Raw genomic sequence first — 14986 nt, forward strand, 5'->3', positions numbered from 1 at the left:
AGGTGTGGTGACATACAACTGTAATCTTAGCTACTTAGGAGGTTGAGGCAGAAGGATTTCAAGTTTAAGGCCAGCCTCAGCAACTTAGCAAGGCCCTAAAGCAACTCAGTGAGACCCTGTCTTTAAATTAAAAATAAAAAGGTCTGGGGAAGTAGTTCAGTAATAAAGTGCCCCTGGTTTCAGTCCCCAGTACTGCAATCAGTCAATCAATGGAGATTATAGCATCATGTGAGCAGATTGAAAATTTAAAAACCAGGAATTCTCTAATGTTTTCATATTAAAAAGCAAAACATCTTTATTGCCCAAAGAGCTAGGGCCAACATTAGAGGGTATGGCATGGCTTCCTCACTTTTGAGACCACCATTCCAATCCACCTTTATTCCTAGTTAAGAGGCTACATATAATTCATGTAGGCACTTAGAAAAGCATGAATGACTTGCTTAGAACCCAAGGTTCTGTTCTAATCAGGTCCTTCTGGATTCTATTTAGGATATACTTAAATGAGATGTCTACAGAATTGCACAAAATTTATGAATATTGCCTATAGTAAATTTTAAAAATCTGAGACATTTCTTTGCTTTTCATCCTTACAACATTCTGAACTCTTTAAGAAGAGTTCCTTTCTTCTCTTATCACCACAGAACCTTTACCCAATCTCATATTTATTTATTTTTTATGTGGTGCCAAGGATCAATCCAGTGCCTCACATGTTAGGCAAGCAGTTTACCACTGAGCTACAACCCTAGCTCCCCAGGTGTGTTTATTTAGGCCTGGTAGTGACATCTGAGGAAAGTGAAGAGCCTAAGTAAATTGTCTGTGATCATGAGACTAGTGAGTATTAGAATGAGGATATCAGTCAACCAAGCTCTAATATAGTCGTACATTGCTTAATGACAGGGATACATTATGAGAAATGTGATTTTGTTGTGCAAACACCTATACTTGCACAAATTTAGATGTTAAAGCCTACTACACACCTAGACAATAAAACAGGTGTTTTTTTCTGCTTTTCTAGCAGACAAATCTGATCCTAAACCTGGGGCTATGACCCAGGAGGTTGGCCAGCTCCTGCAAGATATGGGTGATGATGTATACCAGCAGTACCGGTCACTTACTCGTCAGAGCAGTGACTTTGATACACAGTCTGGGTTTTCCTTAAATGTAAGTCAATTCCAACTGCCTTCTATCTTCTCTTTTTCCATTGCCTATACACAGAATTTAGAGTTATGCCAGGAGAATTTCAAAAGTATTGATTATGATATATTTATAAATTACCTGTTGCCTAAAAATGAAGATTGGAGTCTTCCTTGGCTTTCCCTGCTTAGATTGGAATGTTCCCTGAGTCTCTTCCCTCTTTTCTTACTCCTAATCTCCCAGTCACTATGTTATAATGACAGCTTCCCACAGAGTGTATTGTAGAGGGGAAATGTAGTTAAAATGTTAGCCAAAGAGAATCTGTAGCATTTGCAAATGATACCCTGGAAAGGAGTCCTGTCATTTGGGGACAACTGTCTTTGAATTTCATGATAGCTCAGGAATTTTCTTCTTCCACAGAGTCAGGTCTTTGCTGCAGATGGTGCCTCCGCTGAGACTTCTGCATCTGGGACTTCCCAAGGAGAGGGTAATGGTTTCCTTTCCTCCCTCTCATGTTATTATTTCTTGAGAAGGCATTTTGAAGATACTGTGGGTGTCCTGGGCAGAGGGTAGGCAAATACAGGTGTAACTCTCAGATTGTCTTGTCTAAGTGAACTTTGTCAAGGATGCACTCAGTGTTTAGTTAAAAATATATCTATATACTAAAGTAATGGGACTATAATTTCCATTACCTGTTAATGGTTGCTGTGGTAAGATCCTTCAGTTTTACTCTTTAAATCAGCCCCTTATTTCTTTTGGTTGTTTTCATAAGCTGATCAGATGCTTATGATACCGTTCTAGCCAAATAATTAGTCTATTGTGGTTAATTCATTTTAGTAGGCTTACTGCCCATGTGAAATATATAGTATGGGTGATGATGAGAGTCACGGGGAATATCCATGCCCACTATGCAGGCAAACTCTAATAGATTACAAAATGAATCCCTGCACTTTAAGAAGTTGGTCTAAAGAGGGAGACTTACACAAATTTTAATGCAAGATAACTGCTGGAGGGGCATTCCTAGATAAGGCATAGTGGGCATGCAAGATCTTCGTGTATCTAGGTAATTTATAGAAGTCAGCATTCAAGCTGAACTAGATAAATGTGTGCCAGGAAAACAAAAGTGAAGGAAGAGATGAAAGAGGGTACAAGGCATTTGGGGAGAACTAATAGTGCACTTTTGCTGGAACATAAAATTATAAGCATAGGGAAATGGTTAGGGACATATTAACAGTTGGGCAAATCCTCCTTGGTGTACTATATCTACATGCCAAGTCTGAGACCAGAGTCATCCTGGTTCTTTGTCCTTCAACCGCAGTGTGACAAAAGTGTCTAGTGACTTAAACTGGAAGAGAACTTGTATTCTAAGACTTGACTTTGCATTATTCCAGTGTGGAGTTGAACCAATGTTTGGTTCTTTCTCAGGAGCTTCAACTCCAGAGGAGTCTCGAGATGGGAAGAAAGATAAAGAAGGGGACCGTGCCTCTGAGGAAGCCAAGCAGAAAGGCAAGGGCAGCAAACCTTTAATGCCTACCTCCACTATCCTTCGTCTTCTGGCAGAGTTGGTGAGGTCCTATGTTGGTATTGCTACCCTGATTGCCAACTACAGCTACACCGTGGGCCAATCTGAGCTAATAAAAGAGGTAATGTTTCCAGTTTTTGCTTAAGCTGTTATACTTCCATTACCTAGGTACCTTACTATACATTGGGCACTTTGCTAAATTGACCCCTACATGCTGAGTGGTTGTGCAATGATGAATAAGTCAGAGTTAGACGTCTTTTCCCTGTGATGTGGAGTCATTAGGGTCACTATCGACAATGATCTGATGTGACTCGTTCTGTTGGAAATCTCTTGGCCTACAGTATCTCCATTGCAAAGGGTAAGGCTGAATTCAGAGAGACCAGTTAGGGATCTGATATAGTAATCCAGGTAATACATGATTTTGGTGAAGCTGGTGGAAAATGAATGAGTTGAAGAGATATTTTAAAGGTAAAAATGAATGAGAATTGGATTTGGAAGTATGAAGGAAGAAGTTCTTGTTTTTTTATTATTTAATTTGATGGTCATCTGATAAGAGCACAGAAGGGGGAAAGTTTGAGAAGAAAATATAAAATTTGAGAGATACTTGGTACATCTAAATAAATGCATTGACTGAATCAAATATACAAAAAATATAGGACTTTCATATGTATTTACACATGTGCAAAAATACCAGATGTGCTAGCAATATTGGTTATAAAAATACAGAAAACGTCTAAATGTCTATCATAGAGCTATGGAAGAGAATGAAGTCATATTTTATATGTCCCAATATGGAATTGTCTTCAGGTTATTAGGCACTTTGAAAAAGTGTATCGTGTTACCATATATGTTAAGTGAGTGTCCCGGGATTTTTTTTCCATATACGGGGTCTCATTTTATGGGTCACACATCATATTTTATGGTTTGTAAATGAAGATTCTGAGGATGTGCAAGGGCACTTGCATGTGAAAACAGCTCCATTTTTTAAAAAAAAAATTTTTTAGTTGCAGATGGACATAATACTTTTATGTACTTACGTATGTATGTATGTATTTATTATTTGTATGTGATGCTGAGGATCAAACCCATCACCTCACACGTGTAAGACAAGTGTTCCACTACTGAGCTACAACTCCAGCCCCGCAGCTCCATTTTAAAAACCATTTTTACCTTAATCCATGTTAGAAATACACAGATCCTAAGTGAGTAATCAAGTTAATTTTTTCGTGCAAACAGTCACCCAAGTAAATAATGCAAACTCCCAGAGACTTCTCAAACACACAGTGGTTTTGCACTTTATATAAATATAATATTGTTATGAATTCTTCCTTGTGACATTTCTTTTGCTTAATGCATTGGCAAGATTCACTTTTGTGTATAGTTAGAGTTTCTTTTCATTGCTGTTTAGAAATCCATTTTGTGAATGTACCATCATTGTTGTTCCATCCTACTGTTAATAAACAGTTGGGCAGATTTCTCTTTGAAGCTATCACAGACAGGGCTAGTATAAGCATTCTTATACAAGTTGGTGAATATATAGAAACATCTCTGTTGGGTGGTATGTATGACTATGAGCAGAATTGCCAAGCTCTTGAGTGCGCATTTGTTAAACTTTAGCAGATGGTGCCAAAAGTTTTCCAGAATGGTTGTATCAACTTATTTTATCACCAGCAGCATATAGAAGTTATGATTGTTTCACCTCCGTGCTAACCCTTGGTATTTTTTCATTTTACTTATTTTAGCAGGATTATAGTGGTATTATGGTTAAAATGTGCAGTTTTCTCTTGTCCGTCTTTTTGTGTGTTTATTGGCCAATTTGGATATTCTCTTATGGGAAGTGTCTATTGAAGTCTTTTTTGTTTCTTTGAGATGAGGTCTTAGGTGTGTTGCCCTGACTGGCTTCAAACTCCTGGGAACAAGTGATTTTTCCCAGCCTCATAAGTAGCTGGGAGTACAGACATGTGCCACTATGCCAGGTTTCTTTTATTCTTGTTTTCTATAATGTTCTTTGTATTTTCTGGATATAAGTCTTTTGTGGCATTCACATTAAATATATACACTAGGCTTTATTTTAAAGCCTTTTATACATTTATACCACTTGTAGTCATAGTTTATAATAGTTTGACCTATTAGTTATAACTATCTTTAGTTGTTAAGTATTTTGTATAATGTGTCTAGTCACCTATTGATACTGGTTATCTTTAGATATAATAAATACCATTGAGGGCTAGGGTTGTGGCTCAATGGTAGAGCACTCACCTAGCATGTGTGAAGCCCTGGGTTTGATTCTCAGCACCACATATAAGTAAATAAAATATATGTCCATTGACAACTAAAAAAAAATGTTAAAAAATAAATACAATTGATAGTCCTCTTCACCGCAGTGGTAGATTATTGGTATTTTCTCTAATATAGGAAAGAAAGCTTTCAAATATTCCCAAGGTTACACTACACTGTAGCATGGCTGAAACCAGAACCCAGATCTGGTTCTAAAGCTGTGTGCCTTCTAGTTGTTCATATTACTTTTCCAAACCGTAAAGCTTTTTCTAGTGTTTACTGTAACCTGACTGCTTTTATTCAGAAAGCAGTTTTAACTTTGTATTTTATTGGAAATTAATTTTTATTTCTAATATTATTGTTCTAAGCTTACTTGATCCAATTTTACGTACTCTAGAATTCTTCATCGTGTTTTCTTAATTGAGGCAAAGTTCACATGAAATTGACCATTTTAAAGTGTGCAGTTGAGGGGCTGGGGTTGTGGCTCAGCAGTAGAGCGCTCGCCTCGCACATGCAAGGCCCTGGGTTCAATCCTCAGAACCACATAAACATGAATAAATAAAGATTAGAGTGTGCAGTTGAGTGGCATTTAGTACATTTAAAGTGTTGTACAGCCATCACCTTCATATAGTTCCCAAATCTGCTTGAGTGACTATAGAACTTAATTGCTTCCTAAGATAAGAATTATTAGAACAGAAATTAGAGAAAAAGAAAAGACCTTGGCCTAATTTAACTTCCCCTGGTTTTGATCCTTCTTTGCTACTTTAGGTAAACCTGCATTAAATAATTTTACATATCTGTGTCTGTTGGCTACACTATCTCTCATTTAGCTCTTCATAGTTTGTAGCACAGGGTTCCGGGCACATTGTAGATGTCAGTAAATATAATTTAATTTTGGAGGAATTATAGCCCTTCAATTAAATCAAGAGTTGAATTCTTGTCCCTTGACTAACTTTTTAGTGCAAACCACTTTTCTTTGGGCCTCAGATGACCCATCTATCAGATAGGGAAGTATTTAGTGTGTCCTGGTACGTTTTATAGGTTTTGTTGTGAACAATTCCACTAAATATGCATAATAATATTAAGAAATATCAGTGATATCTATGTAATGATATCTACATGAAGTTTTGGAAGTTTTTAATAAAGCTCCCAAAGCTTTGTCATTGGTTTGCTACTTTCCAAGCTTGTACCTTTGGGCCATGGTTTCCATATATAAGGTGGGCCTGATGATCACACCTTGAATGACTTGAAGGAAAACTTCAGTGTGTTTCTACCCTGTTGCTGTGCAGGTTGTGTGGAATAATTGTGCTTATGAGTAAATGTCACAATGACTTTTCAGGACTGCAGTGTGCTAGCTTTTGTTCTGGACCACCTCCTCCCACATACCCAGAATGCAGAAGACAAGGACACACCTGCCCTGGCCCGACTGTTTCTTGCAAGCTTGGCTGCTGCAGGGAGTGGCACAGATGCCCAGGTGGCCCTAGTGAATGAAGTTAAGGCAGCCCTGGGACGGGCACTGGCTATGGCTGAGAGTACAGAAAAGCATGCAAGGTAAAACCTATACCTGACCTAGTGCTAATAACCAAAAGCATTCCCTTATTCCATTCTTGGTCCAGGAATTCCTTGCACTTGAACAAGAGTTCTGGCTATACTGGCATCATATACTTTGGTCCATTCTAATAATTTTGGTACTTCAAATACCTAGAGCACTGATTATATTTGGAAGAATTGGGCAAAAAACATAGACAAACCAAAGGGATGTTTTCATTTTATTGCTAGGGTCTTCAGGCAGGATATTAAGCAGGTTCTTTAGTTTTATTTAATTTAAATATTCTTAAAGAAAATTATGAATGTTGACACCCAGAGAGTGAATTATTACTTCTTTAGATATTATTTTCACAAAAGATACAAGAGGGTTATCTGAGACAATTTAGTGAAGGCATGGTTTAAGAATGGGATATGATTCACATGATAGAGATATAATACTTTTTTCCTAGGCTTCAGGCAGTGATGTGTATCATCAGTACTATCATGGAGTCCTGCCCCTCCACCTCCAGCTTCTATAGCAGTGCCACAGCCAAGACTCAGCACAATGGCATGAACAACATCATTCGACTCTTCCTGAAGAAAGGGCTGGTTAATGACCTCGCCAGAGTGCCTCATAGCCTGGACCTGTCCAGGTAAAGTCATTTGTCAGCCCCAGGGGTTTGCCTTGTTGACCTCATCCTAAGTGGCAAGGAGGCAGTTTGTGGTGGTAAAACTTTGGATGTAAATAGGAAACCCACATTCTTTGTATTTTGACTTTGAACAAGGCAAAGGCACTTGCCATTCTGTATACCTTTGTTATCTCTACAAACTCAGGAGTTGGACTATGTCAGTGATGTTTTTTTCCCCGCACCCCCCTCCACTTTATAACAAATCTTTTATTACAAGAACATTATATGTGTATTATGAGAAATACAGATCATCAAAAAAAGTACATAGACATTATTCTAGCACCCAGATACCACCATTATCTTATTAGATAGCTTTCCATGTTTTTTGTTTTTGTCGCAAACATAATGTATTTTGTGCTAAAATGATATTATACTATATATGCTCTTGTGTGGTATGAGGGTGTTTATTCTAATACAGCTCCTAATTGTTTCAGTTTTTTATTTTGTTGTTGTTCATGATCCTAACTTAAGTAACCAGACCAGCTTTCCTACAGAAGGTTTTACCTACTAGACTTGGTCCAGTTGCTTCCTTGCATTAGAGTTTAAAGTTGTTATTTTACTCCCTGATATTTTCTATAAACTTGTAATTAAATGTAGAGACTTTTTTGAGCAATTTAAATCTTTCTTCCTAGAAAGTATATCTTAGGTGACTTATGTGTTATGGGGAGTCATGGTCTCTTTCAACTTGCCATTAGCAATCCTTTTAAGGCTGACCACTAAATTAATGACAAATCAAGCATATGCCTAATTAATAGCCTTAACATCAGTTGAGAATCCTTGCCTGAGCAAATTATGAATGACAGCTTTCTGATTTCTCATTCCTTCTAGTTTATTTGCGAGGCGCTTTTCTATGAGATAGCCCTGAAGAGAAAGTTTGGTTACTTGAAATATAGTTCCTCCTGAAAAGGCAGGATACAAACTAATTTTAAGTTTTTTTCTAGCTTTCTGTTTGCCAAATTGTATTAAAGACTCATGAATTTTTGTCAATTTTAAAAACAAATGACTGAATTCTTTAGTTCACTTCCATCATTCTTTACTTGCCCAAATGATTAAACTTTTGGCCTGTGGGACACTTTCAAGGCATCTTTAGCTTTTTGATACAAACCTATTAATTTTTTATGACAATTAAAAATTCCAAACTCATCTGGGGTGTGGCTCAGTGATTAAAAAATTATTTGCATAGCATACATGAAGCAAAGGGATGGGATATAAAAAATGCAAACTCAAGTACTATGGTGAACACAATGTATCTACCTGTATTAACCAATGCATTTTGCTCCATTTGCTTTACTACTACTTTCATCCCCTTTCAGACTTCAGTTATTAAGAATTAGTTACAGGGGCTGGAGTTGTGGCTCGGTGGTGTAGCACTTGCCTGGCATGTGTGAGGCCCTGGGTTTGATCCTCAGCACCATAAATAAATAAATGGTCCATTTACAACTAGTGTGTGTGTGTGTGTGTGTGTGTGTGTTTTTAAGAATTAGTTACAAACAACATGATTCTTTACCTCCGGACACTTAAGCAAATGTCTTTTAAGAGCAAACAATATCTTACTTGGCTAGAATTCCATTATTATATCCTAGAAATTCACCATTAATATAATATTCTATTTTTTTTTATATTTTAAATACCCCTAATGTTTTAATTATGTATTATAGCCAGGAGGAGAATGTTTTAAACCAGGATTAAGTGAGAATCACAGTTTGGTTCAGGTTAAACATTTTTTGGCAAAAATACTACATAGATGATATTTATTCTTTTTAGCTCACATCAGGAAATATATGATATTTTATCCCATTATTGGTGATGCTAAATTTGTTCACATAGTGTGGTGTGTATTGGATTTCTGCTTTGTAATCATTTGTGAGGTGGTACTCTGAGATCATGAGAATAGTAAATACTCTCCACCCTGAAGATTTTTAATTTAATAGTTCTTTGACATAGGTGATCCTTGACTAGATCATTTACATTACTGGTCATACCACTGATTTTCTGATTGGTTCTTATTTTTCAACTGGCATTCTTCTGTAATAAAAGAACCCCCTACTCCCACTTTTGTTTACCTGACAATATAGACTTTTTAATTGCTACCTTTATTCTCTTTGATACTCAGATTGGTCCCCCTGATAATAATCCCATTAAACCCTCTCCACCCCATGCCACTGCTTTAGTTTTGGTGCTGGGGCTTAAACCCTAGCCTCATGCATACTAGGCATGCATACTGTGTTGCCCAGGCTGGCCTTGAACTTGCCTCAGCCTCCACTGTTAATTTTTTTTCAGTACTGGAGATTAAACCCAGGGCCTTGCACATGCCAGGCAAGCCCTCCACCACTGAGCTAGATCCCCAGCTCTCCATTCATTTTTGAAAACCAATGAGATCCCAGGATTACCTTTTGCCTTCTGTGCCCTGTCCCTGGGATCAGTTATTCTAATGAGCCTTGGTTCCTTTTTAATGTTGTTGGGATCAGAGGACTCTATCTGGGCACTAGGGATCATGCATACACACCCGTGTGTACATCTATGTGTATGATATAAAAGAGATTAAAAACATAACTGTTCATTTTGGTGGGCACCTGCTTGGCCTCACATGCCTTATTACACTTAGAAATCATTTTACACTTCCCCACTACAGTTCCCATGACACTTGCTAAATCCTAGAATGCCCTATATAGTTTTTAATCCACAGGACTTAAAACTTATATCATGTTCCTTTGAAACCTTTTAATATTTGGTTATTAAATGCTTTTCATTGCAAATCCTGGGTCTAAGAAGTGGTTTGCTACTTGCATGTGTTCATGTATGTAGAATATCTTCTGGCTTCTAGTCAAGAATTTGTTCCTCACATGCTTACCACAGCCCTATGAAATACAGCATTGATTTAACCCTTGCTTTGGGGATGGGTTCTTTTGAAGACCTTTAAGTCAAATTTTTTTCCTTCTAAATAATAAATAGAATATTAGTTCTTTGAGCTCATGCCCCTTTCTCTCCTAGTAGCTTCTATTGTGGGAACCTTAGTGGGCTTTACAAAAAGACACCTAGTATTTCTGTTCTCAGTATATCACTTTATCTTCCTTTACTCAGCCCCAACATGGCCAACACAGTCAATGCTGCTTTGAAGCCTTTGGAAACACTTTCCCGCATTGTGAACCAGCCCAGTAGCCTTTTTGGCAGCAAAAGTGCTTCTAGCAAGAGCAAGACTGAACAGGATGCCCAAGGAGCTTCGCAGGACTCTAATAGCAACCAGCAAGACCCAGGTAGGGAATCAGTCAATGGCCTGGAGAGCTGGATGGGTGGGAATTTGTAGTTGCTTTCCGGGCATGGGGATTACAGCTGTTCTGGCTTGGTGTTGTTTCCCTGGGAACTTGCTGGCCTTCCAGAGATCTGTCATAGTGGTGTGGGAATCTGCCCCACAAAGAATTCCTTCAAATTGCAGCCTTGTTTGGCTATCCTCACACGTAGCCTTGTCTTTTCCTTTGTCACCCATTCGTTTATTCTCTGAGAATTTGTAAACTTGCCCGAGGAAGGGACCTTATTGTCTTCATGCTTGCCTCGTGGTGCCCAGCACATAGGCACCCTTTGATTATTTTGCTGGTTGGTTGATTGTTTCAGGCGAGCCTGGGGAAGCAGAAGTGCAGGAGGAGGATCATGATGTCACTCAGACAGAGGTGGCAGATGGGGATATCATGGATGGGGAGGCTGAAACCGACTCAGTGGTGATTGCTGGGCAGCCTGAGGTGCTCAGTTCACAAGAGATGCAGGTAGGGAGGCAGATCATCCAGCATTCCCTGTTGCGGCGCTGAACCAAACCCCCAGGTGGTGTGGGTGGGTGAGTACTTTAGATCCTCGCCTCAATGCTATCTGCTTTGCAGAGGAGCACAGATGATATGCTTAGTAGATGCTCAGCAAATGTGTTTGAATTGTATTAAAGGAGGGATGGGGGCAGGGCCAAGGCGCCATGTACTATGAAATGGTATAGATCCCAAGCAGAAAACTTAGACACAGGTGAAATGTTGATGTAGAAAGCTGGCCTGAGGGCTTTGGGCCCAGGGTCTTTGATTTACTTGGCTCTGGTGATTAATGGAAGCTCCTTAACACCATTTTATGCCATAGCACCAGCTCTTGCTGGGCCATTAAAATGGTCTTCTACGGACCCCATAGAGAAAGCATTGTAATTTCTGGAGCTGGTAGCAATGGATAAAAAACTGGGCCTATGGTCCTTAGCTGCTGGCCCTAAGGAGATCTGCATGTATTCCTGGACAGTCTAAAGACTAACCTGGTATCAGCTAACTGGGATGGACCCATTTGATGGGCAGTCTGAGTGTGGATTGGCAGCATGTGGTAGTTTCTGTGCTATTAGCACCAAGTGTGTGGTTTTTATGTAACCTCCTCCGTCACACATTATCCTAGAAACGTACGCTCCCTTGCTGGCTTTTATTAGGGTTTCGGTGCTAGCACAATGATAGACTTGTGTGTATCCATATGTATGTTCTATTTCTCTCCAGGTTGAGAATGAGCTGGAGGACCTGATAGATGAGTTGCTTGAGAGGGATGGCGGATCTGGGAACAGTACAATTATAGGTGAGAGCCCCAGAACTGAGTATAGCCTCTTCCTTTGCCTCAGTCTCTCTTGGGAGGACCCTTTTTCTCATCATCTGCTTGCTCAGCTCTGCCTAAGGGCTCATAGCCAGCCTAGATTGCTGCTTGTCTTGATGTTGATGGTCTTACAGATGAGAAATTCACAAGCCATCTACAGGCCTGTGGCAGGTCTGAAGCATTGCCTGTGTGGGGGAGGTGGTGGGGGTAACCATCAGTATAGATGATAATATCAGGCACATCAAAAGAGTGTTTATTCATGGAGGCCTAGAGGAGGCTGTAGGGTGAGAAAAGTGCTTTCCTTTCAGTTCTTCAGTGAAGTCCAGGGGCTTTCTGCCTCAGTAATGTTAAAAAAAAAATGTGATCATCCCCTAAGGGTGGCCCCTTTTAAATCTCAGAGGGAAAGTGGCTAAGGTACGTTACTGTCACCTGGCTTTGAGGGTGTATGTGTTGTCTTTATTTTACTGATCAAAGAAAGGAAATAAAGGAAAAATGGAAGTAGACATGTATTCTGAAATTTTACAAAGCTTTTTCACACCCAGTATTCTTTGTGGTTTCACAATTAGTGGGATTGGCAAGACAGATGTGATCATCCCATTTTACAGATGAGGAAACTGAGACTCAGACAGGTAAAGTGACTGGCCAAGCTCACCTAGCTAGTTGACAGAGAATCCAGGTCTTGTCCCTCATCCAAAAAAAAAAAAAAAAATGGATATCTGCTAGGTGTACATAGCTACTTAGGCGTACCCAATCTGGAAAGGGAAGTCCTCTGTTGTTCAGTGAAGGCTCTGCTCTGTAACCTTCAGTGAGCAGAAGTGGAGAGGATGAATCACAAGAGGACGTGCTGATGGATGAAGCTCCTTCCAACCTCAGCCAAGCTTCCACCTTGCAGGCCAACCGAGAAGGTGAGAGTGCCGAGGCCAGAAAGGCCTCCCTTCTTGCCCTGCACGTCTGGCAGACACTACACTAGGGTTTTCCTGGAGGCAGCTGCCCACATGTGCAGAATAAGGAAGCATCTGTCTGCATGCGCTGACATACACCATCCACTTTATCCTCAGCCAGTTTTTCAAATAACATGTTACTACTGCTTGCCCAAAGTTTATCACTTCTTACTTGGTTCGCTTTCTTCTCACCCACCTGCTGTCATCGCTCCAGATTCCCTCTTACCAACAGGATGCAGTCAGTAGCAAATTAGGGCTGGAAAGGAAAGGGGGCACCAGCAGACTTGGCCAAGTCCTAGACCGTGGCTCCTCAAGCACCAGCCTGGTGCCAGCCTCCACAGTCGGCCACCCTGCTCAGCGTGTTGATGCATTGATTGGCACTTTCAGGAAATCGGGGATGGCTCACTAAGTCTGTACATCACCCCAGATCTGATTCTTCCTCTCCTAGAGTCAGATACCCCATCGCCTTCCCACTCAGTCTGCCGGCCTGCACAGTAGCCTGTTTTCTAGCTACTCAGTTTAGTCCTCCAATGTGCTCCCTTTGTTTTAGATTCCATGAATATCCTGGACCCTGAGGATGAGGAGGAGCACACTCAGGAAGAGGACAGCAGTGGCAGTAACGAGGATGAGGATGATAGTCAGGATGAAGAGGAGGAGGAGGAGGAAGATGAGGAAGATGATCAGGTGAGGGGGGACTGTGTTTGGGTTGGTTTAGATGACCTCTTCCATGGGAACAGAGAACTGCAGAAAACCAACAGTCTGGGTTGCTAGCTAGCCTCAGCGCCTCCCTCCCTCATGTGCACATGTGGCCAATGACACCAGGCTTCAGAAAACCCTTACCTCCAGCAATTCTCCATCTCCTATTTTCCCTTAAGGAGGATGATGAAGGTGAAGAGGGAGATGAAGACGATGACGACGATGGCTCTGAGATGGAATTGGATGAGGATTACCCTGATATGAACGCTTCTCCCTTGGTCCGATTTGAGCGCTTTGACCGGGAGGATGATCTCATCATTGAGTTTGACAACATGTTCTCCAGTGCTAGTAAGATACAGGGGCTCAGCTGGGTTTTCTCTCTTGATTCTTATACCCTTCTCTAGGGTAAGCCAAGCAGTGAACCAAAGCAGCTATTGATCTGATACCAACAGCACTCTTTTCCTATGCTGACTTCCTGGGGCAAGGGATACCTGAATCCATCTCTCTCGATAGCGTATTTCACAAGAAGGAATAGCAAGAGGCTGCTTTTGTTTGCTCCACCTCAGTAAACAGGCAGCCATTTTGGAGCCTGGACAACTTGATGATTTACTTGATTAAAAAATGAAACCAAAGCTGACTGCATCAGGCACCCGAATGCACGCTACAGTGGATAGGGCAATCAATAATCTTTTTTTCTCTAACACTGGATCTTGAGGGTTTGGATGGAACACCTTTGAGCTTGGAATTGGGGAATGGATTTGAACATTCGCTCTGTTCATCAAGGATGCATCTTTTCAGGGAAGAGACTGAATCTCTTCCCTCCTCCCCCATCAACGTCAAAATTCCCTTTTAGCATCAAGTTAGATAGTCAAGTTCTTAGACTCAAGCTGTCTTGATAGGACAGGTCTTGACCTCAAAGCACAAACATAATATAGCAGAAAACACTGGTCTGGTCTGTTGTCTTGGCCAAGTAATCTCTTACCTCTTTGAGCCTCAGTTTATCACCTGTAAATGAAAAGTATGAAAAGGAAAAAAAATGGATTGGATTGATAATATTCAAGATATCATCTATGATGGTGTTTGAATTTTTGTGATTTTCATCAGTCTTATAGTTGAGCCTCTGTCCATTCAGCAAATTGGACAGATATTTGAGGTGTGCCTACTGTGTCCTAGGTACCGGGGATAAAGCAGTAAAGAAGAAAGCAATCCTTGGCCCTTATAGGAGCTTATGGTCTATTAGGAATTATAAGTACAGGCATTACATTGTAACATGGTAAGAAAGAAAGCACAGAGTACAGGACTATCCAACCTAGTCTATCAAAGTGAGACTTCACAGAGGAAGTGACATTTTAGGTCAGAAGTAAAAGCAGATGAGGGAGAGGAAGGAGTCTTCAAGATGAAGGGAGCAGCATGTGTCTGAGGGTCCTAGAAGCATTACTGTGGCTGTAATTTGGAGAGTGAATTGGGAGAAGTTACAATTTAGGAGGCTGTTGCAGTATCTAGATGAGAGATGATTGTATAAGCTATGGTAGTATCAGTGTTTGTAGATCAGGTGGTGTGGGAATGAGGGAGAAAGGACAAAGCTCAGGTTTCCGTGTGAGGAAGTA

At 40.3% G+C, this 14986-nt stretch overlaps 1 protein-coding gene across 12 annotated transcripts in view; it reads left to right on the plus strand.

The window, feature by feature from the left end:
• The window catches only part of Huwe1 (HECT, UBA and WWE domain containing E3 ubiquitin protein ligase 1), a 141837-nt gene that overhangs the window by 103340 nt on the left and 23511 nt on the right, over nucleotides 1–14986 (plus strand). For 9 of the 12 annotated variants that reach the window (XM_077793592.1, XM_026407399.2, XM_026407403.2 and 6 more), the window contains 11 exons: nucleotides 1016–1161; nucleotides 1555–1621; nucleotides 2560–2777; nucleotides 6273–6484; nucleotides 6931–7113; nucleotides 10231–10403; nucleotides 10759–10907; nucleotides 11652–11727; nucleotides 12549–12647; nucleotides 13234–13367; nucleotides 13559–13727. In XM_077793592.1, coding sequence (XP_077649718.1) covers nucleotides 1016–1161; nucleotides 1555–1621; nucleotides 2560–2777; nucleotides 6273–6484; nucleotides 6931–7113; nucleotides 10231–10403; nucleotides 10759–10907; nucleotides 11652–11727; nucleotides 12549–12647; nucleotides 13234–13367; nucleotides 13559–13727 — 1626 coding nt within the window. The remainder of the gene's footprint in view (nucleotides 1–1015; nucleotides 1162–1554; nucleotides 1622–2559; nucleotides 2778–6272; nucleotides 6485–6930; nucleotides 7114–10230; nucleotides 10404–10758; nucleotides 10908–11651; nucleotides 11728–12548; nucleotides 12648–13233; nucleotides 13368–13558; nucleotides 13728–14986) is intronic. The other 3 variants (XM_026407404.2, XM_077793594.1, XM_077793595.1) reach the window with 1 other exon arrangement.

The sequence above is a fragment of the Urocitellus parryii genome, chromosome X (genome assembly GCF_045843805.1).
Source record: "Urocitellus parryii isolate mUroPar1 chromosome X, mUroPar1.hap1, whole genome shotgun sequence".
NCBI lineage: Eukaryota > Metazoa > Chordata > Mammalia > Rodentia > Sciuridae > Urocitellus > Urocitellus parryii.